General features: G+C 39.4%; 1 protein-coding gene across 3 annotated transcripts in view; it reads left to right on the forward strand.

The window, feature by feature from the left end:
- The window catches only part of ca14 (carbonic anhydrase XIV), a 56,073-nt gene that overhangs the window by 13,483 nt on the left and 29,382 nt on the right, over nt 1-13,208 (forward strand). For all 3 annotated transcript variants that reach the window (XM_067449819.1, XM_067449820.1, XM_067449821.1), the window contains exons 5-7: nt 5,706-5,801; nt 5,874-5,940; nt 6,075-6,232. In XM_067449819.1, coding sequence (XP_067305920.1) covers nt 5,706-5,801; nt 5,874-5,940; nt 6,075-6,232 — 321 coding nt within the window. The remainder of the gene's footprint in view (nt 1-5,705; nt 5,802-5,873; nt 5,941-6,074; nt 6,233-13,208) is intronic.

The following is a 13,208-nucleotide window of genomic DNA, read 5'->3' on the forward strand; positions in this document are numbered from 1 at the left end:
AGAGTACTCCGTTCATGTTCCCGTTTTACATGTGATAGAACATAGATCGATTATGGCACGTCATTACGTCCCCATGCCACGCTATGTTCTCCAACATCCAATCATAGCATGACTTTGGCAGGTGTGTTAATTTTTATGGGCTCAGGAAACCCGCTGTAACTTTACCTGCCGGTGTCGCTGTTGGACAGTGTTACTTTACATTAAGAAGAAAAAAAAAAACATGTGTTTTTATGTTTTATATACATTTACGTTGATTTATTTTTGTAATATTATGTATGGTCTCTTTCAGTTTTTTTGAAGAGACACTGCCCCTCTTTCCTCCTTATTGACAGCCTACATTTAGAATAATAGCTTTGATTAATGATGGAAAAGGTTTAAAAATCGTGACTGTTTGGATTGTTTTTCCTGCCGTCGAGCCACAGGCGTTCACTGAATGACCCATCTGGTTTGCGATTACAGATTCAAATTTATTTTATTTTACTTTTACAGTGAGCATAAAAATTACAACCAAAATAAAAATATAGAGAGAGGACACAGTGTTCAGAATGAACATTCAAGCAAAACCTATGATCAAAACACACACCGCCCATGGCAACGCGTTATGGCAATGACATTTCAGACGGACAGATACGTAAAAGATAAACGGGACTTTTCCACCATTTGTTACTGTTTTATAGACGTTGTTATATTAATTATAATTCCAATTCTGTTTTATTGGCCACAATATTATCGATGATTGTTGTAAGGGGCACTTTTGATTAATTTTCAAAAAGGGCAGAGGCTCGAACCCACAAAGCCTCCCCTCTGCACTTTGCTGGTGTGCGTAACGTTATGTGTCCTGTCACAAAATGCTGCGAAATCTCCGACACAACATTAATAGTTAGATTAAGGTGTGTACATGTCTGTAATGCTCTCCGATAATGCGACTAAAATAGGCATACTCCACATGTCTTAATCCGATTTATGTTTAGTTAGATTATGACTTTAATCAGATTAAGGTAAATAGAAATCGCTGTCTACATGGTAGCCTCTTAATCAGAGTATTGTCTTAATCAGATTAATAATGGAGTATTATTGTCCATGTAAACTTAGTCAGTGTTACTTTACATTAAGAAGTATAACAAAACATGCGTTTTTATAATGTTTTATATCTACATTTACGTTGATTAATTTTTTTTATATTATCTATTGCCTCTTTTTTTTTTTTTTTTTGAAGAGACACTGCCCCTCTTTCCTCCTTATTGACAGCCTACATTTAGAATAATAGCTTTGATTAATTATGAAAAAGGTTTAAAAATCATGACTCTTTGGATTGTTTTTTCCTGCCGTCGAGCCACAGGCGTTCACTGAATGACCCATCTGGTTTGCGATTACAGATACAAACTTATTGTATTTTACTTTTACAATGAGCATAATAATTACAACAAATATAAAAATAGAGAGAGAGGACGCAGTGTTCACAATGAACAGTCAAGTAAAACACACACCGCCCATAGCAATGACGTTTATGGCAACGACTTTTCAGACTGACAGATCCGTAAAAGATAAACGCGACTTTTCCACCAGTTGTTACTGTTTTGTACACGTTGTTATATTAAGTATAATTCCAATTTTGTTTTATTGGCCACAATATTATCGATGATTGTTGAAAGGGGCACTTTTGATTAATTTTCAAAAAGGGCAGAGGCTCCAACCCACAAAGCCTCCCCTCTGCACTCCCCTGTTGTGCGAAACGTTATGTGTCCTGTCACAAAATGCGGTGAAATCTCCGACATGACATTAATAGTTAGATTAAGGTGTGTACATATCTCTGATAATGCGACTAAAATAGGCATACTCCACATGTCTTAATCCGATTTATGTGTAGTTAGATTATGACTTTAATCAGATTAAGGTAATTAGAAATCGCTGTCTACATGGTAGCCTCTTAATCAGAGTATTGTCTTAATCAGATTAATATCGGAGTATTGTTGTCCATGTAAACGTAGTCACTGTCCAACAGCGACACCCGCAGGTGAAGTGACAGCGGGTTTACTGAGCCCATAAAATTAACACACCTGCCAAAGTCACGCTATGATTGGATGTTGGAGAACATAGCGTGGCATGGGGACGTAATGACGTGCCATAATCGATCTATGTTCTATCACATGTAAAACGGGAACATGAACGGAGTACTCTAAAAGCAACTCATGTAAACACCTTAATCAGAATATTGTCTTATTTAGAATAAGGTCAATAATTAGATTACTGCTGTCCATGTAAACGTAGTCAATGAGGACATAACAGTGATGAGTGAGTGAAAGAGAGAGAGGAACAGGATCATGACAAAAAACATGGGTATAAGGAGGTGTCTTAACTTTCCCAACAAAACAAAACGCCGAAGGGATCGAGACTAACTTAACTTCTCCCCGCTTACCGCCACTCAACTAAACTTCGCAATTCGTCCCGCACCCTTGACTATTTTCCTCTCATACACTTTCCCCCAACAGCAGGTGCATCAAGTAACATATTCATAATGAAGAATAATCAGTGTAAGTGCCACAGTATATTTTAAGGCAATAGATTTGGTTAACTGTCTGGTTACCAGCATTCTTTACAATATCTTCAATTTAGTTCAACATAAGAAAGAAACTCATACAGGTTTGGAACAACATACTGTACATCCAGAAAGTATTCCCAGTGCTTCCCTTTTTCCACATTTTGTTATGTTAGAGGCTTATTCCAAAAAAATTGTCCTCAAAACAATACCTCACAATGACAAGGTGAGAAAAAAGTTTGTTTGAAATCTTTGCAAATGTATAAAAAAAATATGCATAAAAAAATTTACATAAGTATTCACAGCCTTGCGATGACACTCAAAATTGAGCTCCGATGTATCCTGTATCCACTAATTATACTTGAGATGTTTCTACACTTTGATTAAAGTCCACCTGTGGTAAATTCAATGTGGACATGATTTGGAAAGGCACACACCTGTCTATATAAGGTCTCACAGTTAACAGTGCATGTCAGAGCACAAACAAAGCCATGAAGTTCAAGGAATTGTCTTTAGACCTCCGAGACAGGATTATATCGAGGCACAAATCTGGGGAAAGATACAGAAAAAATTCTGCACAGAGGCATCCATCATTGGTAAATGTAAGAAGTTTGGAACCCCCAGGACTCTTCATAGAGCTGACCGCTCGGCTAAACTGACCAATTGGGGATAAAGGGTCTTAGTCAGGGAGGTGACCAAGAAGCTGATGGTCACTCTGACCAGCTACAGCATTTCTTTGGGGAGAGAGGAGAACCTTTGTCGGGCTAACAGTTCAGGATCCCTTGTCTCTTTACCTTCCAGAAGAACAACTATCTCTGCACTCCACCAATCTATATATATATATATATATATATATATATATATATATATATATATATATATATATATATATATATATATATATATATATATATATATATATATATATATATATACAGTCCCTGATAAAAGTCTTGTCGCTTGTGTACAAATTGACCTAAAGTGCCCCTGAAATATATTTCTAATCAAGATTTTTTTTTTTACAAGAAATGGCTCATTTTAATCCCACCAGCTTTTGTGTTAATGTTTCAGTGAAAAACTAAACTTTCAAAAAGTATTCTAATATTCACAGCTTGGCAAAGCCCATTGAGTCAATTTTTGCAAAGACATAAGTGTTGTCACCTTGTCATTTGAGCTTCACCTGTGACTAATAATGGATCAATTAGGTCTCAGTTGTGTATAAAAAGAACCCCAGTACGCTAGACCTTCACTTCAACTGCAACTAGACCTCTGCAAACATGCCTGACCAGATCCACTGCTGATGTGGCAGACACATTCAATGTGTCTCAGCGTCAAGTACAGAGGATTAAAAAAAAATTTGAAGAGACTGGAGATGTTTTTGACAAGCACAGGTCAGGCAGACCCCGCAAGACAACTGCTCAAGAGGACCGTTTGTTGGCTCGAAAATCCAAGGCCAGCCCATTTTCCACTGCAGCAGAGCTCCACGAGACCTGGTCACCTGAAGTCCCTGTGTCAACCAGAACAGTTAGTCAGATTCTGTCTCGAAATGGCCTCCATGGTCGAATCAGTGCCCAGAAGCCAGCACTAAACAAAAGACAATTGAAAAACCGTGTGGCATTTGCCAAGGCCCACAGCCTGCTAAAAGGATGGACGCTGGAAAAGTGGCAGAAGGTGGATTTTTCAGATGAATCTTCTGTTGAATTACACCACAGTCGCTGCAAATATTGCAGGAGACCTACTGGAGCCAAAATGGATCCGAGATTCACACAGAAAACAGTGAAGTTTGGTGGCGGAAAAATCATGGTCTGGGGTTACATCAAGTATGGGGGTGTGCGAGAGATCTGCAGGGTGGAAGGCAACACCAACAGTCTAAAATACCAAGAAATCTTAGCTATCTCTTATATTCCCAACCATAAAAGAGGCCAAATTCTGCAGCAGGAAGGTGCTCCATCACATACTTCCATCTCCACATCAAAGTTCCTCAAGGCGAAGAAGATCAAGATGCTCCAGGATTGGCCAGCCCAGTCACCAGACATGAAAATCATTGAGCATATGTGGAGTAGGATGAAAGAGGACACATGGAAGACGAAACCAAAGAATATTGATGAACTCTGGGAGGCATGCAAGACTGCTTTCTTAGCTATTCCTGATGACATCATCAATAAATTGTATGAATCCTTGCCAAACCGCATGGATGCAGTCCTTCAAGCTCATAGAAGTCATACAAGATATTAAATTTGGATCTCACAGCACCACAACTTAATTTGCTGACATATTTTTGTATTTGCTGTAAATTTGTTCAATTTCTGTATAGGCGACAAAACTTTTGTCTTGCCAAAATTTGACCTTTCCGTCTTGATTAAATGATAAATATTTTTTTCTGTGAACATTATTTATGTCAGTGCATTAAACATCATTTGGGAGGGTTTTAGCTTGAGCTATTTCTAACACCAATTAATTAATTAAAAGTCAGGTTAATATCAGGTATTTCTAGAAAATAGATAAGCGACAAGACTTTTGTCAGGGACTGTACATTTGCAAAGATTTCTGACAAACGTGAAAGATGTTTTGGGGGTTTTGTTTATTGTTTGTAGAATTTTTAAGCCCTAGGAATACTTTCTGGATGCCCTGTAAGGGTGAGTCAATGATGAGAGAATTTAAATTTTGTGGTGAACTAACCCAAGAGACGTTAAAGCCATACTGGGTCTAAGTTTCCGAGTCCCGTACCAGGAATCAAATCTTAGCACATACAACCCCCTAGTGCAGGGAGCCCTCACATTAAAGAGTCTCCTTCACCCTAGTTGAATAACCAATGGCAATTATCCCAGAGAAATCACTGGTGACCCAAAAGTCTGTTAAATCAGACACACATTGACATCATGCCCAATTCTTATTAATTATTAATTGCAAATCAATAATTAATTTGATAATGATCGAGAACAGAGTCTTGACACTAACACACCAAATCATTGGACTGTGCTGGAGTCAGCCAGTCAAAGAGGAGGGTTATCACACAAATGCTCTGGAGTCCAATGGAGCCAGAGCAAGCTTCATGCAAAGTGACCCCCATCCCACTGCAATGCTGAGTAAATCTATAAAAGAAAACATGTCCTCTGTAAGATGCCTAATTATATAATAACTCAAACACATATTCTGTCTTTTCTCTCAGCTCCATATTGTTCATTACAATACGGAGGTATATGCTAATATGTCCGAAGCTAAGAGCCAAGAGAACGGTCTGGCTGTGTTGGGGATACTAATTGAGGTGAGTTCTCATAGATTATATTTTATAAAATACCACTCAGACTTGATCTAATTCTGTTCATTGCTTTTTCAGGCAGGTGAAGAGATTAATCAGGCGTATGGTAGTATTCTTAACTATCTGGGCCGCATCAGATATTCAGGCATGTGTTTGTGTGCATGTGCAAGTATGTCTACTGCATATGTGTTATTACTGTGCCTCAGCCTTTTGGGTTACTTTGAAAATCAACATACAAGTTAAGAAAAATTTACCAACTTTAATATTTGTTTATTTCAGGCCAAAAGGTGACTATCCCTGCATTTGATATACAGTCACTGCTACCTGACAACCTCAGCCAATATTTCCGCTACAATGGCTCACTCACCACTCCACCCTGCTACCAGAGTGTCCTCTGGACCATCTTCAATGAAAGGGTGAAAATCTCTCATTCACAGGTAAGCTCAAGCAATGCTAATTTTTTAAAAATATTCTTTGTTCAGACATGACAAGTCATAAAATATGGATATGGCAGCAGTAGTGGCCTTGGTGTGATATATCTTCTTAGGCTGCTTCTGTTGCAAAGCAAAAACAAAAAACAAAACAAAAAATCCACAGAAATGCTGCGGAAAATTAATGCTGCATGTTCTACCATGTAAACATGTTATTAATAATTAGTCATAAATAAAATTCCATGAAAGCCAATTTAGGCAGATGGTGCTGGGAAAGAGAGAGGCAAGAGAATTCTGATAGCATGTTTAAGTGAACCAGCTTACAGAAAATCACTGAAACAAGACTATTAAAATGTTAACTTTGAGCAAAGTCCATTTCAAGAAAAGCTAGTTAACTTAGTGGCCATATTTGCATTGGATCTAGGCAGCTATTTTGGACATGCAAGTCCAACCGCTAACTAATTGAATCGGAAATTCTGAAATCTCAAATACTGTTTTCCAAACTAACATCTAAATAACATTTAACAAGTTTAAAAACGTATTTGACTTGATGTCCACTGATGAGGGGCTCAGTGAATCAGCTTTATATTGAGCTCTGATATACCCTCACAGTGACAACACTGTAAAACCCAACAAGTTCAACTAACTCATTTAATTTGAGGACACTGATTACCTAGAACCATTTAAATGTATAAAAAAATAAATTGTTATGAGTACTCTGGACGTATTTTAAAGTCCACTAACACAAGGATATTTCTTAATATACAATTAAACTTTACACTGCATTTAAATACTTGATGTAGCTGAAACTTCCCTATATTGAGTAAAACGGCTAAAATTACAAACTTTAAATGAACTCAGAGCGCATTCAGTTAAACACCAAGTGAAATCCAATAAGTAAGATAACTCATTACATTTGAGGACACTGATTACCTTAAACATTGTAATTTAAGAAACCAATAGTTAAGAGTACTCTGAAAGACATATTGCTCAAATAGAGGGAATCTGAGTGCTATCAGTACTAAAAGGTCCTAGGATGGAACCTTGTGAGGAGAGTGCCTCTTGGCACCTCTGAGAAACTTGATGACCAAGTCCTTTTTCCCAATTGATTGGCCAGCTATAAGAGCGTTATGCTACATTGCTGCCAGTTATACATTGAGCATGGATGAGGTGCATCCACCATCTAGCAGCTCTTGTAGAAATTAAAGTATCAAGGAAATCTCTGAAGACAAAGGGCCTATATCCTCGGCTGAACACCCAAAGATCATGCAAACCATCTTGGGGTGGAGTCTCCAGAGACAGGGATAGACAGGGCGTCTCCATTCTGGGATAGCAAATCTGCTCCCATATTCATGGTCCCACTTGGTGATTTATATAGGCTACCACTGTCATGCTGTCCAATTGGACCTGGACATGGTGCCCCTGAGTTCTGACTGGAACTCCTTGAAGGCCAGACGTACTGCCATCATTTCTATGTAATGATGTGCCAGTTCGTCATTGGCCCAGGCCAATATTTGGGCAAAGTCAATGATTGCCCCCTGGAATGATATTTGTTGGCTGGAGGACAGTGAGATGTTGGTTAGGTTGATCCTGAACCCCAGATTTCTGTGCACACATAGTTCCTTCTTCAATTGGGCTAAAAGCAACCAATCTTTGAGGTAGTTCAAGATGTGTACTCCCATCTGTCTCAGGAGAGAAGGCCACATACACACATTTTGTAAAAGAGTTAAAGGGGGGGTGAAACACTCAGTTTCAGTCAGTGTCATGTCAATCTTGAGTACCTATAGAGTAGCATTGCATCCTGCATATCTCCGAAAAGTCTTTATTTTTTTAATAATTATATAAGAAAGATGCGCTGTTCCGAGTCTTTCCGAAAAAAGCCGAGCGGGTGGGGGCGTGTCGTGTGAGCGGAGCTAAATAATGACGTGTGCAGCAGCGCGCTGTGTGTTGAGTCGAGTGCGTCATCCCTAACAGCGGGAAAAAAACTTTATTCAAAATAAAAATATGGCTTTTAATCAGATACAGCCATACATCTATGATCCGGAATCAGACCCAGAGGCTGCAGTTGAACAGGAGCAGCAGCAAAAACGACTAGAGCAGGACGTCTGTATGTAGTAAGTTACAAGTTATACACTAACTATATAATATGCTTAGCGGCTTGTGTTATTTACATATTTATACTTGAATTATATCGTCGTATTTTTGTCTTTGAAGGTGTACATGTGGGAAGTGTAGTTGTGCACGTGTGTTTGTGTGTTTACGCGTGGTTTGTGTAGACAGTAAGCGGACTAAAAAAAACACAGACATTTGAAGCAGTCTCACTCACCCTTCTAACGTTGGGACTGCTCCATCATTCAGCATTAGGCGATTGGGAAAAGCCGGCGTCGAGCTGGGCCTTGTTTATGAAACAGTCGGCACCGAAATGCAGCGAACAGATATAAACATTCGCGCAACTCAGTTGCTGATCCGGAAAAGCAAATTACATCCACTGTTGCCTTAATGCGGGGTTTTGGAGAATCTGTGCAGGACTGTCTTGGTCTGGCAACCAAAAACGCACTTTTTTGGTGACATTGTTATGTGCTATGTGTAATTGTCACCTGTCCAGCATCCTACAAGCCAGCGCTTTGATGGGCGTAGGCTGTTGCTTTCGCTCTCTCCCTCGCTCTCTCTCACGCGCTTCCGGTAGAATTGTCCGTAAGGCCCATACAAGGAAATTCCGCCCCCATTAACGTCAAAGGGGACGCATAATCTCAAAAAACTTGCCGAAACTTATGACTAACCGGAAGTAGTATTTTTGACAAAGAAATACTCCCATCAAACGTCCACCTTAACTTTTGAAACTTTGTCTATGTTTAGTATGGGATTCCAAGTCTTTAACAGTGTAAAAAGATCAGTATGCATGAAACAGCATTTCACCCCCCCTTTAAAGGACAACTCCAGTGAATTTTTAAGTTTATCTTGATCGTTACACCTTTGTGAGTACAGTCTATGAAAAAAAAAAAAAAAAACTAACCGGATTGGTGGTTGCAACACAGAGCTGTTACAGTTAATGCCCAGAGCCCTCACTCAGCTAAAACGGCAGCTATGGGGACAATAAAGTAAAGGGTGTCTTTGTGCCTCTTAACAGACTCAAAATGCAATTAAAATGTCTGTCCAACATGAACAGGGCCCTTACATGAAAACAAGATGCGTTTAGCCCCTTAGCCATTGTTTAAATTCGCCTAAATAGTGTTTTAGACGGCTAGCTATATCTCGCACTGAAGTCCCATGGGAACTCAGTTGTAGCCGGGAATAAAAGCCAAATAGCCTTTTGGAAAGAGCGTTGTGTGAGTAAAGCATGATTATTTTATTACTGCACATTTTTCTTCAAGCCGTGTGTGCCCAAATGGGAGGATAAATAAAGTTTACATTACATCCACAGTGGATACCACAAAATGGCATTTTTCTTCATCCGGCCTTACACACTTCATCTGAGTAAGTTAGATACAACACAGTCAAAGTGTTCCTTGTAAAAGTGTTGTCAAAGCGTTCGCTGCAAATTTTCACATTCTGTTGCCACAATTCGGAAAGGCAGAACGGTTCGCATCTCAAATCAGCGCTGATCCCACAAGTTACTTTAGTTGTAACTAGTTTCTGACATGAGTGACAGTCCCTCCGAATAGAAATACACTATAATACACTACGTCTTGAATTATATGTTGTTACTCCAACTGTTCACTGAACTGAGACATGTTTTGCTGAGAGAACTGATAAACTCACGAGCAGCTGATACTGAGCATGCGTGTGTAACTGAATGGGCAGCGGTTCTCGGATCATCTGTACAGAATCGAAAACAGTTTCTTTCGGGCACGTTCAATACTGAGAACCGACGATCCGACGAGCAGAACCACCAATCTGGTTCATTTTTTTTTCTTCTATAAACTGTACTCACAAAGATATAATGATCAAGATAAACTTAAAAATTCCCCAGAGTTGGCCTTTTAAAGGGGGGGTGAAACACTCAGTTTCAGTCAATCTCATGTCAATCTTGAGTACCTATAGAGTAGTATTGCATCCTTCATATCTCCGAAAAGTCTTTAGTTTTATCATATTTATAAAAGAAATATAGGCTGTACCGAGTCTTTCCGGAAAAAAACGAGCGCCTGGAGGCGTATCGTGTGGGCGGAGCTAAAGAATGACAAGCGCGCAAAGCGGTGACGTCCTCAAGCGTAGAATGGCTATCTCAGCTAATACAGATATGATCCAGAATCAAATCTGAGGGAGAAATAAATTGAACAGGAGAAACGGCAACATCAGGACATCCGTCTCTGTGGTATGTAAGTTAAGTTACTGTATTTAGTGGCCTCTCCACATTTCTGTGTCTTTACTCGCAGTGTATGAGGACATGATTCGGTTTATGGACTATTGTATGCGACTAGACCTTAGAAGTAGCAAGCAAAACGGTTTTGCACGTCAGAATACTGTAACGTTATACAGAACAACAATGGAGTAACCGTTAGCGCATTTGAATGACGAAGCACGCAATCGTGTCGTTTAAGTTACTGATGTTTACTCATGCGTCCGTAGCCAAAAGCAGAGACATTTGAAGCAGTTTAACTCACCGGCTGCTTCCAAAGCAGGACCGAACCTTTATCCCTGGGACTGCTCCGTCAACAGAGCCGGCCCAGCCACTAAGCGACCTTTGCAATTGCAAAGGGCCCCGTGGCCTGCAGAGGGCCCCCTAGAGAGCGCACGCACCTTGCCTCATCTGTTTGGGGAGGTATTTATTATACTCGAAGCGCAGACTGGGTGCAGGCGTGATGAGACGTCATGCTCGGCCAGATTCGCCTCGAGCTTCTTCGGTTGCGGAGCCGCACGCAAAGTTACAAAATTTGACGTGCACACCGCCAAGCGAAATTGGGTCTCGCGCACTCCTCGTTGACGCAATTTTTGCCGCGCTCGTGCGGACGCGTCAAGTATAAACAAGGCTTAAAGCTACACTGAAGTTGGCCGTGTGATAAATGCAAGTTAATTCTTCAGTTCAATATTTGTGTCTAAAAAAGGCACATAAGTTCCTGTAGAGATAGCAATACACATTGTCCTTTTTTTTTTTTTTGCCAAATAAATGAAAGCATGTCATCAATGTCTTTCTCTTGCTGTATCAAAATCTCACCTAGCTTTCCTCAGAGATGGTCAAGTTCAGTTTGTGCATGATTACATGATATAACAATTGTGTTAATACTGTATCCTGAATTGTGGATAAGTAAGCTATATATCATATGCTGAAGTAAATTTCTGGAGTCTTAACAAGTAAAAGCAAAAACAACAACAACAACCGTACAGAACTTAAAAAACAAGACCCTAAATCCGTGATACGAACCGAACCGTGGCTTTTGTGAACCGTGCCACCCCTAATGTGTACCTAAAGCAGTTTTCATCCATTTTATTTATTGCTTTTGGTATTTATTCAAGTGAATTTTTTGTTAACAGACTGAGAGTCCATTGCTTTTCTTGTTTTTGGTTGTTTTGTTAATTTATTGTGGATATTTAAAATGTTTTCCGTATCAGAGTCTTTAGAGATAAAAGTTTATTGATCTTTAAAAAAGGTGTACCTGCATTATTATGCCATTATCATTATTTTAGATGAAAATGAACGAAAAATCTTATAATTTATCGCAATAATTTCTTGACCAATTTCTTGTCCAGCAAACTTTGTTATTGTGTGCTGTTTTTGCCTTTTAAACTCTGGTGTCAATTAAAAATGTTTCTTTGATGGTCAGTGAAAATCACTTTATCAGTCTTTTTATTCAGCAAGTTCATCCGTGTGTGTTCATTGCACTGCACTGCCATTCAGCTCAGTGGTATCATAATTTTCCTGTTAGACATCAAACATGGAACTCAACTCAAGAACTCAAGGTCTTTTATTGACGTTCTGTACATGTTACCACATAAGAACGAAATACGTACTCAGGACCAGCAGCGTAAAAAAAGATAATTATCATACAGTAGGCTACATAGAATAATTAAAACATAATTTAATAGACTACAAAATTTTAAAGTAACATAGTAGATACATGTACAGTATAGTTATAAGGTAGTCATTGCTTTTCTTTAGGCCTTACTTAAAACGGTCAAGGGCCTCCAACCAAATTTTGCTTAGGGCCCCCAAAGGTCTAGGGCCGGCTCTGTCCGTCAAAAACACACTTCTTTGGTATGATTTGGTAAAGTCCTGACAGCAGTGGTGTGTAAATCCACTTTGAGACGCGACTGAAACGATGTTGTGAAGCTTCCCGTCATTTCTGCATTCAAATCGGTTCAAATGCAGCGCTGCCTTCCCGGAATGCTGTGCTGAAGCGTTGAAGTCGCTCGACGTCACCCATAGGAATAAAGAGAAGCGCGGCGCCACATATATGTTCACGGACGACTGGATCTGCATCTGAGAGACTGTTTACGGTGTGCATTTCCTCTCTCTCGCTTTATTCACGCGCGCGCACCCTACCGGGAGAAGAGCCCGTACAGCCCATACAAGGACCTTCCGATCTATTTAACGTCAAGTAGACCCATACTCGAAAAAAACTTGCCGAAACTTGTGAGAAACCAGAAGGAGTATTTTTAACACAGAAATACTCCATCAAACGTCCAACATTAGTTTTTGAAACTTTTTCTATGTTTAGGATGGGAATCCAAGTCTTTAACAGTGTAAAAAGCTCAGTATGCATGAAACAGCATTTCACCCCCCCTTTAAGGACAGTCCAAATGGTTGGACTGTATATTGTAAGCAGTGTTGCCACAGTTACTTTGAAAAAGTAATCTGATTACTGATAAGTTAGTGGTACTTTACAGATTACTTGATTTTAAAAGTAACTAAGTAAGATTACAAGTTACTTTATTAGTTACATTCAGCAGTTGCTGAGAACACCCCTGCAACACTCACTCTATTGGAAGTGCATTTTTAACAGTAAAGTTTAATGTATCTCCTGACTAGAGCCCGACAGGCCCTGAC

The sequence above is a fragment of the Pseudorasbora parva genome, chromosome 7 (genome assembly GCF_024679245.1).
Source record: "Pseudorasbora parva isolate DD20220531a chromosome 7, ASM2467924v1, whole genome shotgun sequence".
NCBI lineage: Eukaryota > Metazoa > Chordata > Actinopteri > Cypriniformes > Gobionidae > Pseudorasbora > Pseudorasbora parva.